The 22,437-nt window shown below is 43.2% G+C and overlaps 1 protein-coding gene across 6 annotated transcripts in view; it reads right to left on the bottom strand.

Annotated features, from left to right (window-relative positions):
• Positions 1 to 6,301: 6,301 nt before the first annotated feature.
• The window catches only part of ARHGAP32 (Rho GTPase activating protein 32), a 942,023-nt gene continuing 925,887 nt past the window's right edge, over positions 6,302 to 22,437 (bottom strand). For all 6 annotated transcript variants that reach the window (XM_069224492.1, XM_069224494.1, XM_069224495.1 and 3 more), the window contains 2 exons: positions 18,224 to 18,714; positions 6,302 to 12,628 (listed from right to left, as the gene is read on the bottom strand). In XM_069224492.1, the coding sequence (XP_069080593.1) occupies positions 10,328 to 12,628; positions 18,224 to 18,714 (2,792 nt within the window). In that variant the 3' untranslated portion in view covers positions 6,302 to 10,327. The remainder of the gene's footprint in view (positions 12,629 to 18,223; positions 18,715 to 22,437) is intronic.

The raw sequence follows: 22,437 nt of genomic DNA, 5'->3' as shown, positions 1-22,437 counted from the left end.
ACAACAGAATACAGGGATCATCCACTTGTGTTTATAAATGGGCCTCCTTAATTTTTACATTCATGGGTCAATGCTCAAAACAGGAGGGATAGCACAGCCTGTGAAACTGGCAATATATGACCACTGGGGGAACTGACTCTACAATGTTCTTGATGATTGTGCACATAAAGCAAAGGTTCATGAGGTGTTCAAGCTGCAAGCAATTTAAAGAGGGATGATGAGAGTCAGCTTTCCAGAAACCAGATCATAAGATACCACCTTAAAACTGATAAACGTGGACATGAGCAACAGTCTAGAAACTAGTGCACAGTGGCGCAAATAAGACTTGATCGTCTTGTACATCACTGGACCAGAGTGGAGAAAAAGGGGGCTAACCTACATGTAAACTAGGAGGCAACATTGTGGATGGGGTGTGAGTGCAGATATGTTCAAGTATGTAAGCAAGCATAAGAATGTCCTTTTTTACTTTAAGCTCAACAAAGTGCTCTGGACGTATTCAAAAGTAGTGAAGGTATCCTTACCACTCCTTCGAAAGGGGAGGCTGGGCTACTACGATCCTCCTTTCTCAAACACATAGTACTAAACAACGAAGCAAAACTGAACATGATGAAACAGACATCGAAGGTCACAAGGCACAAGGTTTCCAAAAGTTATTGATCAACTGGTGCTCTGGAGAAATTTTTGAATTAGGACACTTAAAGGCGAGGTTTTTATAAGTCTGAGCAATGTCAAGTTTTCAGTTCTCTACTCTGAACAAGAAATGTGAAGGAGATGCTGTTCTGCACTTAGCAAGGTATGAGAGCTTGCAACCCCCTTCAACTTTCACCCACTCCACTGAAGGGCAATTCAGTGCTTGCTTTCAACGTCTTACTCTACCACACTCCGATCTACAGAATACTTTGCAGAACTGCCACCATGTATCTAAAAGATCTATCTAAATAAATGCATTTTAGCTCTAGAGCAGGGCACAGGGTGGAATAACAGTGCACTCATATAAGAGACCAAGGTGCTTTAAATGCATTTTTATTTTACATCTGGAACACAAAAGAGGGGAAATGTTATGTATGACTCCCCCATAACTCCCCTGCCCCTGCATACCAGCTTAAAGCAGCACAGATGATTTTAGGGGCCATATATAGGGTCGGCATATTTCTCTAAGAAAAATACCAAACATGTGGTTACGTTTTAAGATTCTGCAAAGGCACAAGCGTGATACTACATAGAACTTTATAAACAGCATTGTCTGTGTTCATTTTCACCATGGCCTTTCTTTATTGTTTAATTATCAGCCAGGGATCACAAAGCCAGCTGAACAGATCTTAAAGTGCTTTCGTTCTATATTTGCTGTTTTAAGTCTGTACTGACTAAGATACTGGCTTTAGGTAGGTTTCCTAATTTTTGTGTTGGGCAGAACATTGAAATACTTGTCATGTAGGTATACAACCAGCCAGGCGGCAACCCTTGCCAGATGTAACACAGAATTATATACAAGTAAAAAGTGAATAACAAGGATGCATTTCACCGTAAGGTTCAGAATGACGTAATTGACAGCTTAAACTTCACTCATAATATCTATTTGATGTCACTCAGAAACCCTGAGGAAAAATATATGTTATTTATTGTTACCTATCTACAATTCTAGATGTGTATAGAGAGTGAATAGCCTTCATCATAAAATAATTTGATTAACAGAGAGGATAGGTAGAGTAAAGGTTGCAATTAATTCCCCCTAGTGTCTGTGCTTTCTGAGTTTGGTGAGCATTGTCATGTGAATCGTTTGTAGCCCCATGGTCAATACAAAATGTTAGTCCTACTTATTTGTTTGCGGAATGTCCCGGCTTTTGGTTTATAAAATCTTGTGTGTAGAAAATGTACGTTACGTTTTTTAATAGCGCTCGAAGTGACCGGGAGATTAGCAAACATCCCACCTACCATATTTTTTGTCTTTATAGCTCTGCGGGGAAAAGGGGGAAAAAAGAGCAAAAAGGTTAAAGTTTTTGGTACCGGTCGAGACAGCCATTGGCAATACTAAAGCGCCCTCTGTAAAAAAAAACTGTGTAAACACTGGCAGAGTGTGCTGCTGGACAGACACGACATGCAGCAACCTCCTCCCTGCGGGCAGCCCTAATACCCACCCCGAACCCATCCGACGCAGGCGTCACCTGGAGTGATCCTGCCAATAAAAGGGCCGGGCACTTGTTCGAGGCTAGTTCAGGCCGTGGGCCCACGACACAATAACCGTTGATTGTTGTTCAAAAACAGAGGTATCTCTCCATTATAAATCATGACAAGCGGGGATATTAACAGAAAGGTTTATAGTTTAGTTCTCTAAGCCAAATCCTTGCGACCTAACCGCATTGCTAAAAGTGTTAAGTAAAGGTGGCCGCTCGGTCTTGCGATGTTTGGAACGTTTTACGATACATGTTCGCCATCCAGTGGTTACAAGGGGAAGCACATTCTATATTTGAAACTTAATAACAATCCCAAAACAGGACGGTATTCCGCCTCTGGTGGCGAGGGGACCGAAGCCAAACCCACTATTTTTAGTGTTCCGCGCCGGAATATAGTTAATAAGAAAAAAACCCGAACGCTTAGGACGTGAAGAGCAGGAATGTTAAAAAAGCATAAAAATGAAACAAACTGCAACTAGCCGCAGAAAGCTCATTTAAGTATAACTTCAAGTAAGTTGTTAAAGTTGGCTACACGGATTATACTGTATATGTGCTGTGTGGGTTTGAGTGTGCAAGTGTGTCTTTTCTTAGATTCTGTGTGGAAAGTGCTTCCATGTTGAGCGTAACAATCACCGACATGCGGTTATTGTGCTGCAGCTCTACAGGTTCCTTTCTTGTGTTTGGGAACTCTACTGTTATGTTTTCAAACGCGTTTCAAATGCTGACTATGGCAGAGGGTTGTCCACTCTAAGATCTTATGGATCTGAGGGAGCAACATATGTCGGATAAAGAGTGAGGGCTAATCCGAGATTTGCCTGTATGGGCCGTGCTCCATTCTGCTTTACATCATTGACATTATGAGACAATAGTAAGAAGATTTGCTGAATTACCCTTTAGTCATAGAATGTCGGTGTTCAGAGTATCTGACTACTCAGTGACCTGCAATGCGACAGACCTATGACATTCGAGATTTCTTTTATGTTTTTATGTAAATTATTTTGAAAATGGGAATTGTATGCTTGGTTGCAATAGATTTGTTAATTCGAATGAAGGTGTTTTTGACTTTGACACACAAGTATCCAGAGCAGAAGCTAAAAAGGACAAAATGTATGAGACTTATGGTCATACTATGTGGTTGAAACCTTCTATGAACAGTACTGTCTCCGATAGTCAAATAATGCCCATTCAGCCTGATTCAATGGTAGGCATCAGCTAAACATGGCCAAAATAAAAACAACTTTTTAGCAATGCTCCAAGGATACAGCACTTTTTCCATCCACACCTGTGCTGCAGCTCCTCCTCTTCAAGAGACTATTTCACGGTATTCTAGTTATAGAGCCCCATCTTTGGCCGGAAAAGCGCAGACAATACCAGTAAATGGCTAATGTTGAATTTTGTAATTGTTCAGCCAAATCTCTCTCCCACTCCAGTGACATCGTTTGCCATCTGGAAGGCTCTAATGTGTAAAATGCAACCCAGGTTTGTGCTTCCCACAAAACATTTACCTAGTCAATTTACTTACACAATTTCCTTCATACTAGTTACCCCAACCCAAAAGACGGCAGCAAACATGGATCTATGAGGTCTACTTACTGTAAGAAGTGCACTTGCCAAGCCTCCACGCCTCTCGCGCTCACAAGTTGTTGTCGCCTGGGAGATTCACCGGGAAAGGCAGGTTACACAAGCATGCACTGCTCACTTCATCTATGCTATGGAATGGGACAAGCCCTTTACTTCTTCTTGGGGGTGCACTGTTCACTTCCTCCATGTTATGGTATGAGTAATGTCCTTTTCTTCACCTCCGCTTCACCGAGTTACTTATCCTACAAGCCTGGTTAAGTCCTCTCTAAACCATCCTAGTGTGTTTGTTTGCAGTGGGGCAGACTCCTTACACAAAGCTCCCTCACTCCAGGTACAACATCACCTCCTCTTGTTTCCAGGAAACGAAAGAGTTCAAGCACATTCAAAATATTAGGCTTGAATCCATTACTTCATCTGCTGTACATCATTGTTTGCCTGTTTTGATGTTGCATCTGTGGTAACTTTGCCTTTACCCGGCACCACAAAGAACGGATATATCATGCTTCTTGACAGAATTCCGAGTCCTGGGTTTTTCTGCTGCAAGTCACCGTCATTAGGAGTAGTCAATTAATTATTAGTTCAAAAGATGCAACTCACAGATCACCAGGATCTGACAAAAAGTCATAAACAAGGCATAACTGATTTTAACCAAACGCATAGACCTGGCTGTCTCCCCTCCACCCTGGCCCCCAATGCTCCCAAATGCTGGGGTTGCCGGACGGTAAGGCTTACTGCAGCACAGACTAGATAACAGCTCAGGCCTTTTCCTTAGCTTGCTGTCTCTTTAAGTCACACCTGCAGGTTCGTTTTTAATTTCTGCTTTCTCTCTTTGTTGTTATTTCCCTGTCTTGTTATTACTCTTTAAGATGGCTATTGAAAAGAAGTCCCCACAAATGATAGTGACTGCCCACCATCTTTAACTATGAACAAAAAATTATGCATTGCCGGAGCCTTCCTACCACGTATCAAAGAAGGACTAGCACATACTAAATGCCTCCTCGTGGAAGCTCTATGAGACTGGCAGAGAAGTAGCGCACGTTGCTGGAAGTCCATTCTGAAGCAATAGATTAGGTCTTTGTGGGTTGGTGGACTACTGTTTACAAAATATTTATTTAAAGAAACACAATAAGGCCTTCAATGGTGCACTGACCTAACCACCTGAGGGTTTATAGAGAGATAAGGGAAGGGCAAGGCAAACACAAGATAGCTGATGTGGTTATCTGTGGTGCACAAGCTTAAGATTTTCATGGTCCAGCTTTGAACATTTGATGAGGGGTATATATGCACATTTGACGAGGGGATTTGACCAAATGGTACAAGTTGTAGTACAATTTGAGTGAAAATGCTCTCGAAGGAGAAAGCGCAAACCCATCTTTAAATTTACCTTGGACACCTCACTATCCATGACCCAGCAAGTCAACGCCATCTCCTCCTCCTGCTTCAACACTCTGCATGCTCCGAAAGATCTACAAATGGATACCCACCGAAACCAAAAGAACAGTCACCCAAGCCCTTGTAAGCAGCAAGCAGGACTATGACAATGCCCTCTACACAGGTACCACGGCCAAACTCCAGAAGAGGCTGCAATGCATCCAGAATGTCTTCACACGCCTCATCCTGGACATCCCCCTCCACTGCCAATGCCACATCACAGACAACCTGAAAAACCTGCACTGGCTTCCAGTCAACAAGAGAATCACCTTCAAACTCTTCACCCACGATCACAAAGCACTGCACAACACCGGACCAGAATACCTCAACAGACTCTCCTTCTATACCTTGAACCGGTATCTCCGCTCCGCCGACCTCGCCACCATCCCACGTGTCCGCAGAGCTACAACCGGTGGTAGATCATTCCCGCAACTCACCCCCAAAACGTGGAACACTCTTTCCCACCCACCTGCGTCAGACCAAAGACCTCCTTACCTTTAGAATACTTCTCAAGACCTGGCTGTTCGAACAGTAGCCGAACCCCCCTCCTCCCCCCACCCTCTCAGCGCCTTGAGACCCTCACAGGTGAGTAGTGTGCGTTACAAATTCCTTACTGATTGATTAAAGGTGCTGGGGGCACAATGATCAATGTCATGGAAATTTGATAATATCTGTATATTTTCTCTTATGTTTGGAATGCATCATTAGCCTTCCTGATTCCTGCACACTAAGGAAACTTTAGGTCTATGCCCCCCCCCCCCCTCTGACCCCCCCCCCTAAGCTTCCTGATTCTGTCTCTATTTAGGCTGGAAGTGCTACCTATTAACGTGACCATAACTCTGTGCCACCGAGTCAGAAAACCTAGCAAAACTCTTCCTTGTCCAAAGAGTCTTTTTCAATCCTGGAGATGTGAGCCTCTCCCTATCCCCACCCTCCTCTTTTTATTGAAAATACAATCAATCCCCTGCCGGAAAGGTAGCACAAAGTACATTCAGCCAACGATTGTTGTGCGCACAATTGCACAGCAATAAATGGTCATCTTTAATTTATCAGATGTCATGATTCCCATTCTGACAAACCTAGATGAAAGCAGTTGTGTAAAAAACACAGATAAACAATTCAAAGAATAAACGCTCTTTATGAACAAACAGTATGGATAAATCACAGAAAAGTAAGATACGCTTTTGCGAGCAGTGCACTAACTATTCGGAATAATTACGTGGAAAGCTAGTGAAATGAATTAATTGAGCTTCATCTGTTTTTGCAAAAATAACAGATGGTGCCAGTTGTTCTGATCCAACCTTTTTCACTGAGTGAGGAAGAGGTTTAAGTTTCACTGTAGGACTCAGTGACCAGGTATAGAAAGGCTGTCAAAATTCCATGTGAGGTGGTCCCTTAAAGGGGCAGAAAACACACTGAACGTCATTCCAAGGGGCCTAGGAGCTGAGGTCTGCAATTTCAGCATTTTCTCTAAACCAATAGCGCGTATTCTGAAACCAGAGAGTAAGGGCATGTTTGTTGGCACAACCTTTCCGGTGTTATTCTTTTGAGTTTTCTTTCTTGTGCTGTCCTTCTTGATGAAGTATTGTATGTACTCCGTGGTGATAATTATGTAAATTATAGCTAAGCCCCTTTTTCTCCCTCTCTCTCAACCCCCCAACTCACCATTCCAACATTCTGTTTGGCAGGGCACCAGATGATAAAGCTTCCTAAGCACGTGGCATCACAATCTGAGGTCTACTGTGGCTTGCCTGATGCCAGAGCTCTGAGTGCAGTGCAGAGAAGTACTTGCCGATATACAGAGGGACTCAGAGACAACAATCCAGTTCAGTCTGCCGAACATTCTCCGAGGTCGGCTCCTTTAGCAAAACGCTGGTTGACTGTGCAAAATGTTTAAAATGAAAAGGCTGTGTCCCCACCTTTTTACAACACATGCCCTTCCAGCTATTCTGCAGGAACAACGTGAGCCTTGCTTTGTATATACAGCCGTCTGGATCTAAAGCAAGCCGATGTTCAAGGGGTCTTGAGCAGTACCATCAGGGTGGCACAAACTGCGCCTACAAAGAGATAATATGACCCAAATGGGAGGTAGTGGTGAAAAGTCAATTGCTCCAGGGTGTTAAAAATACGTGCACTGGTTCTGGTTTTGCAGCTGCTGTGTGAGAACCAGACACTTGTATTCTTTGTTCCGTGCATCAGCTATGACTAACAGAAGGCCGGAGCCTCCACTGCTTAGCAAAAATAAAGCAAGCGGCTCCAAAGAGTGGCGTAGTTTTGAACAATGGACAGCTCAAGTTGGCTCTCTACAAGGCGGTAGGATAGTAAAAAGCAATTCTACCACTGGATGGCGCGAGCTTGCTAAAACATGACTGAAGATACTACATGCCAAAACGACAGCCCTCTTTGTGCCGTGGCGCACTGGGATTTTCTGCAACTGTAATTAGTCTTGGAGACAGGGATAAGACTGTTCAACAAGAATGCAGTGCAAGGCCCCCTGGCATGCAAAAGGTAGGGGGAAGAGACAGAGAGAGCGCGCGCGTGTGTGTTTTTTTTCTCAATCAGAGGGAAAATTACCTCTACTGCGGTTCTGTGATTACGGCGATTAGCTCGATTCTAAACAACACATTTTAATATGAAATGCTCAGTTAAGTAAAGGTGTGAGATTGGGAAGGCTTGCACTGTTTTTTTCATCTCAATTACTTCACAGCTAATTCTGATGAAATAGGGTTTCCTGACATTCCCACGACCATACACTGCCTCTGAAACCCCCTCCATTGCTCTCTCAATTCACTATCACTGTGACTGCATTTCCAATCCAAAAACTAAACCAAACTTTATTCCCATTTCATCAGGCTCTTTATTGGTACCATGTCAAATGCAATAAATATAAAGTAAAAAAAGTAATATCAAAAACATCCCTCCGCTCTTACACTACCAACCCCCGAGTCCAATCCACATACCGCCCCAAAACACTATACGTGACACCACAAATGACATCATTGTATCATGTAATGGAAAATCAGTGCTGTGAACCGAAAGATGTCTCTTTGCGTCTTTGAGTTTGGTGGAAGAGGAATGAGGTTAGGAAGTGCACTTTTACTATATTCATAATTAAAATACATTTCACAAACATATGGGTTGGAAATAAACAGAAACATGTACCTGTGAAAACCAAGGCAGGAAGTGGTCTCTGAAGTACTAACCGTAGCATCAACACACACGTGGTCTGAATGTTAGGAGGGGGAGGGGTGGCTCCACTGACTAGCATTTAACATGGGGAACGAGGACAGCTCCGCCATTAAGGACGCGGGTGCCCTGCTGTACCTGAAAAGCTCACATCCCTTGACCCTCAGACGATTTCACAGGCTTGCTGTTAAGCGGTGGTCGGTAGATGATATGGGACTGAATCGATCTTACTGTGTGTAACTGGTTACTGGGGGAGGAAAGGTCGCCTTTAAGCGTGATGCGTCGTCCTGAGCTGCAGTATGCCCACAGTGACAAGTGCTGACTCCCACAAGAGTGCAGGTCAGACCTGCTCAACGTTCATTCTGACCATCAGTTCACTTGTGTACCACACGGTGTAAAAGTAACATACACTACCTTTTAACATTTTAGGGCGAGTACAGAACCTTGAATATATTCATTACCATTTCTCCCAATTGTATACTGTTGAAAAGACATTTGCCCAAAGTTTAATGACTGCCGAGTTGGGAATGTTCCTCTTATTGCACAACTGTATTTACTATTTGCAGTAGACTTTTGCGAAGACGCACACTAGCGTGATGAAAACACTTGCCGCTTTTTGCAAGATGCATGTGGGGCCATTCAGCCTAATTCGTTTTTGACTGCGACAGTTTCTAAATGAAGACACAAACGCACAATCTGGAAAAGAATATTGTGTCAGAGCAATATTCAATTCGAATGTCTAGTGCCATTCTATTTGTGATCTTGGATTTCTTCTAAGGAAGCCTATGATCCCAAAATAGCCGCTATGCACTTTCCCAGATTGGAGCACATTTTCAGGCACCAAATTATCTCCAAAGCTTAATGTGCTTTCTGAAGTTGCAGGAAAGCTAAGGAAGGGTCCGATCCCTCATTGGGTGGCACGCAGGCACTGGGGAATGTGACAGCACTCCCACAGGAACTAAACATTGTCAGCGCCAGCAATGTATAGCGTTCCCACGCCCCAGTACCACCAAACGGCGAGAAATGCAAACAACCCAAGGAGGATTATAGAGCTGAACTGCTACCACACAAGCCCCCACTTCTCAAATTCACGATACATCCGTGAAGGGTTGAGCCTGGAATCCTTCACTTTTGAAGAAGAAATACTATAATGGCTATTGTTCTCCTGTCAATTATTTTGCTGCGGTAAGCACTGACGACCTGTCTGCAGGCCAGTCTTTCCCTTCAGATGATGCCCAGCCACGGTACAGTTCTGTGCCCAACGGGTAACCAAGAACTCTACAGCTGACTACAGAGTGAGGAAACTCAAGACGCAGATAAGGCATAGCAGAATCCTTCATGCTAGAGAATTAGGGGTTCAGTTACTCGCTGGACTAACTGTTGACCTGATAATTGCTGCCCACCTCTCTGCCCCAAAGTTGCCTTCAAAAGTACCTCCTGCATTACAGAAACACTGGCCTAGTCGCCCCCGCCTTTAGTAAGACTATGATCTCTGCATCCACAAATGATTCAGAATGCAACCAGCAAGAGGACACTGGGATCTAACATTAACTAAAACAGAGGAATTTTGTGACACTATTCCAATCATAACTTTACTGACACTAATACAATTCCATCCCCCCTACTTGTATCTCACAGGACAGTAACACCAGTTTAGAATTACTGACTGCGTGTAGCAATGGTGCCATCTGGAATTCCTAAATGACCGTTCCCCTCCTGTGCACTTTTATTTAGTTCATCTCGTTGTGATTGTGTCAAGTTCACAACAAACATTCAAACCTTTTTACAGGTACATACACAAAAGGAAATAAACTATACATTGACTCCATAAAAACTGTTCCAGTTTGACATAAGTCTTTTGTTAAAAATGTTTTTTTTTTAGTCTTCAGTCTCTTGAAAAAATAAAACAGGCCACTGTCCAGCAGAGGCTGCATCAATCTGTCTCTGACCCCGTGACCTCACTCTGCATGGATTTCTGTTTCTGCCCTCTGCAGCGCCAGCTCAGCTGCTAGGAAGCCACCCTGGCCTAGGGCAGTGGCGTAGGTCCGGCCATGCCCGTGAGAAAAGCCTGGACCACTGCGTTGGAGTGGAGGCACAGCATGGTAGTTCTCTAAATTGTCGTACTGGGATACTGTGGTCATGGAGCTTTGGCGCTTGCCTTGGAGGGTTTGATAGTGGTAAAGTGAGCCAGAGTCCCTCTCAGAGGGATCTGGTGGATGTGCCCGTAGGCTATGACTTCTCTCTGGTTTTGGAGGTGGTGCAATGGGTGGAACATGTGGCTCGTCTTCACGATAACAGTCCCTTGAAGTGCGCTTCCCTGTGCCAGATGTCGTTCTTGATCGTGACCATTCCACATCTGGTCTTTCCTCCAACTGCCTTATCTCCTTGTGGCTGTGCCTCAGTGTATCCTGATTGGACGTGCTGTATTTTCCACTCAGATGATGGTACGAAGTTGAATCTGGGGGATCTTGTAAACACTGTACTCTGTAATCCAATAGCGGAGCTTGTGCCACTGCATAGGATGGACCATTTTTCATCTCTGGAGGTTGCCGATGGCTTAGTTCCTGGTGGGCATGTGACCTGTGCTCATGTGGACTGCAGGCTGCGTCATGTGATTTTCGACTCCATGTTCCGCTCTGTTTTTGGGGATGCAAAGGTTTCTCTGGTTGCCCACTGCCATAATTTCCATGATAGTGTTCTCGATCAGCACTTGTATCTGGAAGAGAGGAATAGTAATGCTCATTTCCATCAGGTGTAGCAGCTTTGGGAGGATAGCGACTGTCTTTGCTTTCTGCTAAAGTCAGAAGACCCATCTTGCCTGGATCTGACCTGCTGCGGTGATGAACAATGTCCAGTCCCCCCAGCTCTTCTTGTGGACCTGGGGCTACATTGTCATACTGGGACATCACAGGGCCCTTTACTTTCTGGCGAGTACGACTCTCTCTTCGAATTGATTGCATTCGATATTTCTCCATGTCCTCTAAGTCCCATGACATGTACATGTGTTTGGGCTCAGGAGCAGGAGGCATATCACGGCTGATAAAGCTGTGCTCTTTGCCTGCCAGCTGTCCAATTATGCTTCCACGAGGATATGGCAGAAGACCCATGGTACGATAGGGGTTCTTGGCTGGATGTCTAGAAGTATATGAGGCAAAGTCTCGATTGTAATAAGGGTTCATCTGCCTGAGCCTCACAGTGCTATAAGGGTCCAGGTCATAGAAAGTGCCATCAGAAGAGTAGTAAGTGGAGGAGGTTGAACTGGAGTAAGGACTGTACCTGTAGTGCACACGTCCGTTCTCAAAGTATGGCTGAAGCTGCGTCACATGGTAGTCTGAATGAGACATGAAAGGCTGCTGTGGCTTAAATTGATAAGTAGATCTTGGACAATATGCAGGCTCATCATCTGGTGGCACCTCTGTCCGAGAAATTGGCACTGAGCGGATAGGAGGCTGTGGTGGAGGAGGAGCATGTAATGACTGCACTCTTCTAATAGTTGGGCATGGCGGGTCCTCCTCAGTGTATCCTGTACATCGCAGTGCAGGATTGCCAGATGACATGTAGTCTGCTCGGCCACGAGGTTTGAAACTGGCAATTCCAGTGCTTTTTCCTTGGTTCAGATAAGCATTATACCGGGTGGCATTGGTGGCTGAGGTTTCAGATCGTGAACCATATATCTGGTAAGGGTCAAATTTGCTACTGTGATAAGTGTAATGTATTGGGATGTTTTCTGTCCTATACTGGTGTAAGGATGTTGGCTTGGAGTGCACAAAACTCTCTGCTAGGCTAGGATCTGGCATGCTCTCAGATCTGCAATGAGTAAGGTAGGCAGGCTGATGATAGGAATGTTTTGGTGCTGGTGGTGGTAGAGCATCTTCCACAGATGACGGCAACATTGAAGAAGACAAGAAGGAATGGTAATTGGATGCATTGATCGCTTCAGCATGCCCTGCATGGACAGCAGCAGCAATTCGACTCTCCATTGACCTTACAGGTGGCACTGGAGGGGTAAAGGCGTAAGTGGTGGAGTGTGATGGGAAGGATTCAGAGCGCATGCAAAGAGGTGGAGCACGGAAGCTCTCTCTGGGCTTTTCAGCAGAAGTTTGAGGAGCTGCCTGGGTTGAGCTGGAGGATTGAATGTTAGAGATAGAATCTGCAATACAAGCTGGTACATGATTTGAAGGTCCATATTTGTAAGTTTCTTCCTCTGCGACCTTAGCTGTCATCACATCTTGCACCCGAGGAGTCACCATTTCATGAACCTGAAAAGGAGGTGAAAACATGTTAGTGGTGTCATTTGTTTTTTTCTTGGCTGACAGTAAACTGTCAGTACCACAAATGCCATGTTCAACTACAGAAATGCGCAACTGGCTCCAGCTATTTGGAGGATTGAAGACTGTTCTCTTCAATATTATAATTTTTTAAAAAACATTACTTGCATAAAGATAGCTGCAATGTCAATCATTTGTGTCCCAAGTTCCTGTTAGCAGACAGCAAAAGAACCATCAACCGCATGCTGGAGATTGAAACCAAGAAAATAATGATAGCAGGAAAAATCAGTAGCATTTCAAAAGTGGACTGACCTTAAAGACAATGTTTAAATATTATTAGTTTTAAACAAATACCACTCCCAAACTACGATAATCAAGAAGGAAATCTCTTTCTGGTAGAGACATTATCTACCCAAGCTTAGCTTTGAGTGTATGATTTGAAAGAAGGAATGAACATTTTGATCACAGACCTGCAAAAGGCATAAGCAGAGTAATAATTACAAAAGGAAGGTGGAGGTTCTACATTCCTTAGACCGTGTAACAGACCTCAAGAATAATAATAATTACTTACCATTCACAAATCTAAGGCACTCCTGTTAATACAAATAAATGATCATAAACTCTCACGTCACCAATTCTATTAAGGTAGAATTGAAAGACTAGCCTGACACTAAGGAGGAAAACGTAAACTTTGCTGGTGTCTGTCTTTGACAAAGACAAAACCCTAATTTGGTGAGAAATTGGGTTGAATGGTGAGGCAGGTTACGGTGTTTCTCTGTAAGGTGTTTGAGAAATCAGCAATGGACTAGAATGATCCATATAGAACTTTTTGCTCTCCTTCATAACATCCTCAGTTTTTCATAAGGACAGGGGCGTAGCTTCAGGGGAATTGTGAGGGGTGTCATACCCCCTAACAAATGTATCTTGTGATAAATAGTTGGGTACCGGGGCTTTTAGTCGGGTATGGTGAGGGGTCATGTAGAATTTCACCCAGAAGTTACACACACAGAAACAAAAACGCACACACGCTCTCCCTCAATCTGTTTAGGAATACTTAAAAATAGTGGTTATTTCACATAATAATGTGCATTCTCTCACTTAGTGCACCTAACAATCTGCATTCGTCTCTCTTTCCACTGCCCCTAAGCCTCTCTTGTGCGCCAGTTTGTCGTAAAATGTATTTCAACATTATGGGGCAGCGTGATCGTTGGAATATCTGAAGCTCACTTCCCTCTCCCCATCTTACAGACCAAGCTACGCCGCTGGTTAATGATACTAAATAAAATGAAAATAAATAAAAGTATTCTTTCACGGCATACAAAGCCATTAAGGCGGAAATTGTTTTGACAACAGACCAACTAGCAGCATCTGAATACCCACTCAGGCTTTTGGGGCTGATTTTCCTAGCAGAAGTATTCTGGTCTCCCCACATGCTGTGCACTAAAGTTAGATATAGTCGGACAGTGAGAGAGGAAATGAAGTAAGGTCAAAGACAAACGACTGCTCTTCGATGGATGTCAGAAAAGTTATAACATGAACTGGAGTTGAAGGCTTTTGAATTTCATTAATATTACCGACCAGAGTCCCTGAACGTGTTTAAAATGTGACATCTTTTTGTGCCTCTCTCGCCTCAGAACAACTGAAGAGATGAGGTTCTGTTATTTAATTAAGGAGTCAGTCCTACATGGTTTAAACGACAACCAATAAAAAGGTACTTTGGAGTCATCAATTTCGCCCTAGTTTGCGAGCTCTGGGAAGCCTAGAAGCAGGACCTCAAGCCTGCATCCGAACACATGGCTATGTGCATCAAATCGTCCTGAGAGTTAAGTGTATGCCTAAGGAGTCCTTGGAAGAAATACACGAGTTGAGAAAAACAGACCACAGCAATCACTGCATGATCCTTACAAGTACCCTTTCCCTCTATGTGCTTTAAAGGAAATGTTTCCAGCAGGAGGTGAGACTAAGAGAGACCTCGAGTATAGAGGTCTTGCTACCTTAAGTTTTTCAGTAAACAACTATCATTCACCCCTTGCTTTTTCCGCTGATTTGATCTGAAAGACCTTATTTCAGGGTTATAGGCACAACATGGTCAACCATCTGGGAAGACATGGATTAAGTCTTTTGATATGCCCTTCACGCTAGGTTTCCCAAGTGGGCTCCCAACCCCATGAGGGATGCATCTGTTGTGATGACTACAGAGGGATTTGGTTGTCTCAAAGGTATGCCTACTGTGATGTTATTTGTGTTTCATTACTGTATTTTGTTTATACGCTCTCTCTGACAACCACTGGTTCCTTCCCTTTCCCGGTTGCCTAGGACCACTGATATTTTAGCCACTCCTAAAGTGACCCATTGTAGTCTGGAATGAGGTATATGGGAAATGCAAGTTGCCATTATGACCATTAGTTTCCCCCTAGTGTCGTCACTGTTAGTGGTTGTCCCTTCTCCAAGAAACGAACATGTTCTGTCGGTGCCAGGATTCTTCTTTGCAAGTGGAAGTTGTCTTGCTCCCAGAAATGCATTCTTTTTGACTGAGACCTGGGATAATTTTCCAATGTTCAAGGAGAACCCTAATCCGTGTAGTGTGTCTATGACAGTATTTATGTTTTCCTGACACAGTCTGATTGACTTTGTATTTCCCAACCAACTGTTTAGGCAAGGGTAGAGGTGGATTCCCTGCCTCCCCAAGCGTGCTGCAGCTAAAGCAGGCACTTTGTGAAAAAACAGACTTTATCCCGAAGGGGAGCACAGTGAACTGGTAATGTACCTTGCTTGCAGAAGGGTCTCCAGCAGGAAAAAGGATTCAGTTCTATTGCTCCTCTTCTTGGGAGTGTGGAATCATAGAAGGCTTCAGTGTCGCATGTTCTTCCTCACAGTCCTTCTGCCTCTTAGACTTTAAAGGGATTCAGAATCCTTTCGCCTTGCACCAGCGTTTCTTTCTTTCCAACCTTGAGAGTTTTTTGCTCAGCACTGAGTATTGAGGCCTTCCTCTTCAGAGTCAAGACTACCTTCTCTCCAGGTTCCTCGTCCCTACCATGCTCTATATCCTCTTTCACAGTTGACGCAATTCCTAGAGTTTATGGCTAATGGGGTGCTTTGGCTGCGACCACTGGTAGCTTTCGAGGACTTTGAGTCCAAAGATTCTGTCTCAGTCATATTGTGCCCCGGCACTTCAACATCTTGCTGTCTTTCAGCGTCCTTGTTGACTCCTTCTCCCTCGTGGCTTCAACTACTACTTTCTTGGTGTTGGAATCCCCCTTTTTTTCTGGGGGCTCTCTTCGTCACTCGGCAGCCCAAGGTCTCTCAGCGAGGGCTTGTGCTGTGACTGCATGACTCCGTCTTTTCACAATGATCCTTCAATGGAAATGTTGGCTTCAGTTTCTCCATGGCTTCAGAGCTCTCGACTGTTCTTCCAGACTCAATGGTGAAAAAGCAATCTGAAGATGGTGAGCAAGAAGAGGGAATTCTACGTCATGTGTCTGACATCATGTAAGAAGGGACATGGCACCAAATGGTTGACGATGATGCCCAGAGAAGGAAAAAAAAAACAAGACTGCAAAAAAACTATTCCTGACCCAACCATAAGATGGTGAAATAATGCACAGTATGTGAATCCAGAAAAGATTAATGGTGTAAAACCTGCAGCTTTTATACCACACATCAAATTAACAAGATCACTAGCAATGAGGTGGATAGACAAGTGTAACATAAGTATAGTTTAGCTGACATTTACTACATACCAACCAGGTTACATAGATCAATTTCCTTTTGAGCCTCCAGTCTATGTCAAATAGCAGAGGCATGAGACAGAACCCGAGAGTTCAAGGCCCAGTAATCTGCCAATTTTTGAATTCGACAGAAAGAGCAGAAACCATCCTTAATTCAATAAACTGTTCAGGCCTGGGCTAACTAATTTTCAGTACAGAGAACAAGGGCAAGTCATATGCCTGACACGATTTGGGGAAAATGTACTTCTATTATATGAGTGCCTGCAATCTGTGTATAAAAGTCTGTTACTAACTTCCTTATTAGAATTCAGTTTTGACATCTCTAGTCATTGGAAATAAATGATGTAGATACGCAACTGTGATATGTTATTGCAGTTGGATTCTCATGTCACAATATCTGCTGCCCGAGCCAGGAGCCAGGGTGAAAGAGCATAATCACAGCTGCAGTATAAAAAAGGGAAAGGGAAAGGGAATCTGGCTTTTCCTTCTTATGTTATCTTTTTCTCAAAAGAAGAAGTGATCAGTAGAAAGGAGATAGGTGTAGTAGCTCTGACCAAGAAAGAGCAAGATGCAAAGGATACAAATGGTTTGCCAGAAAGACAAAGGTGTGGACGTGTATTGTAAGGAATACAATAAGTTCCGCTCTACATCGAAAGAATAATTCAAGTCACCTGGAGTTCCATGACCTTAGGAAAGAACTCAGCCTTCGGTCTTGTTCCACATCTTCCCTCTTACTTTCTCCATTTTCTACTGTATCTAGACTCAGTTCTTTCTCTCATTCCAAGAAATTGTGCCGTGTATCTATAGTTGTGAACGCAGAACTGCTATCCTGACCTAAGTCAATTGGTTGTTTATATACACATCAATGTACACATCATTGATGTTTTTCAATGTGAGATCATTGCAGGCATCAAGTACTAGATTTGCTGCCGTCTGAAATTTACCTATGCGTTATTCAGAATAATGACTTCTTACTGCCTACCTTTGCTTTCAAGCATTTATTGCAATGGTAACAACTGCCAAAAATGTTACCAAATGTGGAAACAAGTCAGTCCATAGTGAACTAGTGTCAACACAGAAAACCCCAATCAGTGAAAGATAAGTGGTGACTACAGTGCAGTGCACGGACATCAAGAACAAAGAACTACTCTATCAAGATCACACACTTTCAATCAACTTACTATGATGTAACGGAGGTATTCAGTGAAACTATATGGCACAGCTTCCAAGCCAGGTCATGAGCAATCTACAAACATAAACAGCAAACATGGTGTTTGAGTCCGGTATACAGATGTACGTGAAGGGCAAAAGAGGTCCCACCTGATATTCACTTCAAACTTGATTGTTTGCGAAGTGCTGTGCCTGCTTTTCCACCTTTACAAGATTTAAATGGGAAAGAAAAGGATGTAAGAGGATGTAAGTGTATCAGCCACACCAGGTATGTAAATACTCCTATGATACTGCACGTATGGATGCTTTGATGAACAAAGGAAAATGTTCTCAACAAAGGAAACAACTCAAAAGAAATATGGGTTGTGTGCATTGCACCCTTACATGGGCAGATGGAATGGAGCACCTATTCTGAGCTACAAGGGAAACAGTGATGCAACCCCTTTTATCCAAAACTCTTCCTACAGTACAATAGCAACAGCAGAGGCAACACAAACTTAACAGGACACATTTTAGTTCAAGAGAAAGTCCATGGTGTTATGACACTTCAGTGTATCTTCAAGTTCTCCTTTTAAATTACTACCCATCAGTGGATAATCGATGGAAAATGATGCTTCACATGCTGGAATTGTGACTTGTGCTAAAATAAGAGCTGTATTACTATCAACAAAACATAATGTTGGTTTACCTGGTTTGATGGACTTGCTTCTATGCAGATTTCTGTAGGAATCTGTCTCACAATGGGCTGGAGTTCTACTGGCCTCGGCGGTGGGGCTAAAGCTGTCTCGTTATTAGTAAGTGTTAGTTGAGATGTTGAGATAGAAACTAGAGCAGCTCCACTTGGGGTGATTGCAAAAGAGGGCCCTTGATTGACAGCTTCATACAGTGGTTCAGATGTAGGAGTCATGTAGTTGGATTCAGTGGAAGTACATATTTCTGCTGGACACTCTTCTTGTGGGTTCTCCTCAACTATAGTACTAGGAACAGCCACCAGTGCATTTGGATTTGAGGAGTGTGAATTGATTGGTCTCAAATGGAGCTGGGATGAAGCTTGTTGCGCAGACTCTGCAAGTGCCAATGCTAGCATGCGGGCTGCATTCTTGGGAGGAGGTGGGGGTGGAATAAATGAAGCAGTATTTACAGTCACAGAATCCTGATGAGAATCAAGCGCAATGGCTCCTGTGAAAAAGCAGAAAGTGGTAATTAGAAGGGTCTCCAAAAATATTTCCAGTGTTCACCTTAATTTCCACTGTAAAGGAATCCTTTAAAGGACCAATTCGCAGAGCTATTTGCATCTATAGAATCTATACTACAGATGGATAAAGCCTTTTACAAACGTGTAAAAATACTTTTACAAGTCACAAAAGGTAAAATTAGTCACTCAAAGACATTCATGTGTGTAAAACTGTGGCAAGGAGTTCAAGTCCCATAGTCTAGAGCTCTGAAAGTGTGTGTGCACCTGCAAACGAGAACGGCTGTGGCCACTGACAAACTTATTTCTGACACATTCAATTCGGTTCTTGCATGGAAAAGGCAAGAGGACACCCCAAAATTTGGTGGGGATGTGGGAATGAAGTTTTCCCATGGACAAAATATTTCTGTTGTGTAATGAATAAACACTAAATAGAAAAAAGTGTAAATACACATATAGGAAGACAGGTCTAGATCAAGTAGCACAGTATGCTTGGATGCGACCCTGAGTAATTATCAGTGGCTGAGAATAATTCAAGCATTCCATCCATCACTTGTTTGTATACTTTTATATTGGACTTGGCCCGATTGGTAGAGTCTTCCCTAAGCGTTTTGCCTTCAAATCTCCTGTTTTCTGAACTAGTTTTTGTTGGACTTAGGACTCTGCACATTTTACCACTGCTGACCAGGGCTACAGTGCTTGTGCTCTCTCTTTTAAACATGGTAAAATTGGCTTACTCCCAATTGGCATATTTAATTTACTTATAAATGCCTAGTAAAGCGGAACTACATGTACCCAGGGCCTGTAATTTAAATACTACTAGTAGGCATGCAGCACTGACTGTGCCACCCACTTAAGTAGCCTTTTAAACATGCCTCAGGCCTACCACTGCAGCCTCTATGTACAGTCTTAAACAGCCATTTCAAACTGGCAAAATACACATTTTGCCAGGCCTAGCCCTTCCTTTTTAATACATATAAGTCACCACTAGGGTAGGTCCTAAACAGTCCAAAGGGCAGGGTGCACTGTATTTAAAAAGTTGGACATGTACTTTTGACTTTTACATGGTCTGGTAGTGAAATACTCTTAATTCGTTTTTCACTACTGTAAGGCCTGTATCTCCAATAGGATAATATTGGGTTACCTTATTACATGTAATATGTGATAACTTACAAATGGGAGCTGGTAGGAATTTTGAGTCTGGTCTTTATAAAGAACTGTTATTTAAAACCCTCTTTAATTGTAAAGTTGGATTTTAAGTTGCATTTCTGAAAATGCCACTTTTATAAAGTTGTCATTTTCTTGTCCCAACTTTTTGGTGCCTGCAGCCTGTATCCTGGGTTACTTGACTAGTTATATCTGGTAGCTGGCCTTTGTGTATTGTTCCCAGACAGTGAGACAAAGGAGGAATAGCTGTTAGCAGGATGGGCCATCTCTGTCAGGTTCAGAGGAATGAGCTGCCACCTACTAAGCTGGCACATCACAAAAGTTATGCCTTAGCACACACTCAAAGGATTTCACAATAGTATGTTGTGTCCTTGGCAAAGCTGGGGCCAGTGCAGGGTGGTAGGAAATTCCAGATATCACTGTAGTGGGAGGGCTCTAGAAGCATCTTCCACTTCCAAGCAGGCACCAGGTATAAAGTGGACCCTCGGGCCCAACTCTTTAGTACACTTCTAGACCTGTAGTAGACACAGGTGAAGGACTGCAGTGGTGCTCTTCAGCAAGAAGGGCCGCCCTGCTAATTTGCTGCCCTCGCAGTGTAAAGGACTGGATCTACATCTTGAACACAGGATCAACACAGTGACCACAACGGTTAGTTGGCTGGCCTCCTAATCAGAGCCCCAAGGAAAGAAAATTCTCCAACTATCTTGAACCCTGCATTTAGACTGTCCACTATGAATCCTAACCCCCAAGTGGTGCCCCTCAAGTCCTGGACCTTTGGAAGTGGGGTTAAAAGTGCTTTGTCTGCCCATCTGTAGTCTCATCGGAACTGACGGAGAGCAACACTAACCCGACGCAGCTCTGCGCAGCTCCTCATCGGAGCCGATGCAGCACAAAGCAGGGCCACATCACAGCTCAGCTCAGCTCAGCTCATTGGAACCTACGCTGCGTGACATCCTCAATGCGGGCATTACAGCTTCTCATCGGAGCCGATGAAGCCTCGACGCAAGCCCATATCATAGCCCTCTAAGCTCATCAGAGCCACTGCTGCATGATGTAACCCCAACTCAAGTCCACATCACAGCCCTAGCAGCTCATCGGAACCACCAACACGTAACGCAGCTTTGGTGTGGACCTTGCCTCACTTCTCAGAACCATGGTTGTGCGAGCAGTGCTCCACAACCAGTATTTAAGATAACTTTTTCAGCAAGACTAACTTGCTCCCTGTATTCGGCCTGTGCTCCACTGCGGTCAGCCTGAACTTGTGACTTTGTCCCAGTCAGTGCGACCAGATAAACAGTTGGCGCTTTGTGCTTTCAAGCATTATTTTTACGTAAACCTTTACATTTGCATATCATCTGTTCTATTAACTGGATTTTTGTTGTTTTGGTCTCAAATAATTTATTACACTTGACGCTATTTTTCTAAAACAAGTAACCCAATTTCTCGTAATCTGGAAAACTAGCAGTTTCACAGGTTTCCAAGTGTACCATGGGAAACAACGTGAATTCCAGAAATTCATATAACTTCACCCTTTGTGAGGCTGTAAACCTGCGGGGATGTGGATATTATAACATTTCAAGGAATTGGGCCCAATATATATAGTGAAGAATTTAAAAAATACCAGCTCTGAACCCACCAGGATATAAACTTTCCACAGTATTCTTGCAGACATGTTATCACTAGGCAAGTACTTTCCTTCTTTTTCCCATAGTTCTTGTTTGTCCTCTGTCATATTCTCTAGCAGTCTTGCATTCTTATAGTTTCTTATTCCCTCCACATCACAATTCGTAGTAAGAGTAGAGCTCTGACATATACCTACTTCTTTTTCGTCTTTGGCCTTTTGCATGCACTATATTCCCTTGTTCCTCACTCACTCTTTCCTTTCTCGGTTGCTTCATCCTCCAAAAATTATATCTGCTTGGGTGGAAGTCAGAACACGGTATTGATGCAGCATTCTGAACTAAATTGATCATTGTGTCTGCTACTTAACCTGTTTGCCATACTCAATGTTTTGTGTATTAGTCCTTCACACTGATTACTTTTTCTAACTGGCAAATATCAAGAAGGCTTATTACCTTGTAAGCACAGGACTGAAAATGTTACTATTTTAGTTATATGTCATTGCTACTGCTCTGGCTGCATTTATTTTGAGAATCATAGCTGTAGAGTACTGTGTACATATTTCATTTTCTAGCTTTAGGTTAACACTACATGTACGTTGTTAAATAACTATCAATTTACACTACTTTTACTTATTAGTATCATTCACAAATCATTTACTGTTTCGCAAAATTGTTTAAAATGCATCTAAGTGACCAGTGTAGAGGACAGGTTAGTAAAAGAGCACCTGATCTGTGTTAATTTACACATCAGCAGTATGTGTTTCAGCTAATCAATGACTTTATTTCATTTTTTATGTAAAGGAGGCTACTATGTGTTTCCTCTTCAAATGCCCTACCCCAAATAAGTTAGAAAAGTGGCAACTTTGAGTGGGGGACATGCTGTCTTTTATTTAACGCCTTATCCCTCATGCCATCATTTTC

The sequence above is a fragment of the Pleurodeles waltl genome, chromosome 3_1, assembly GCF_031143425.1.
Source record: "Pleurodeles waltl isolate 20211129_DDA chromosome 3_1, aPleWal1.hap1.20221129, whole genome shotgun sequence".
Lineage (NCBI taxonomy): Eukaryota > Metazoa > Chordata > Amphibia > Caudata > Salamandridae > Pleurodeles > Pleurodeles waltl.
The sequence above is the reverse complement of the archived record's forward strand: the minus strand, read 5'-3'. Positions and strand labels throughout refer to the sequence as shown.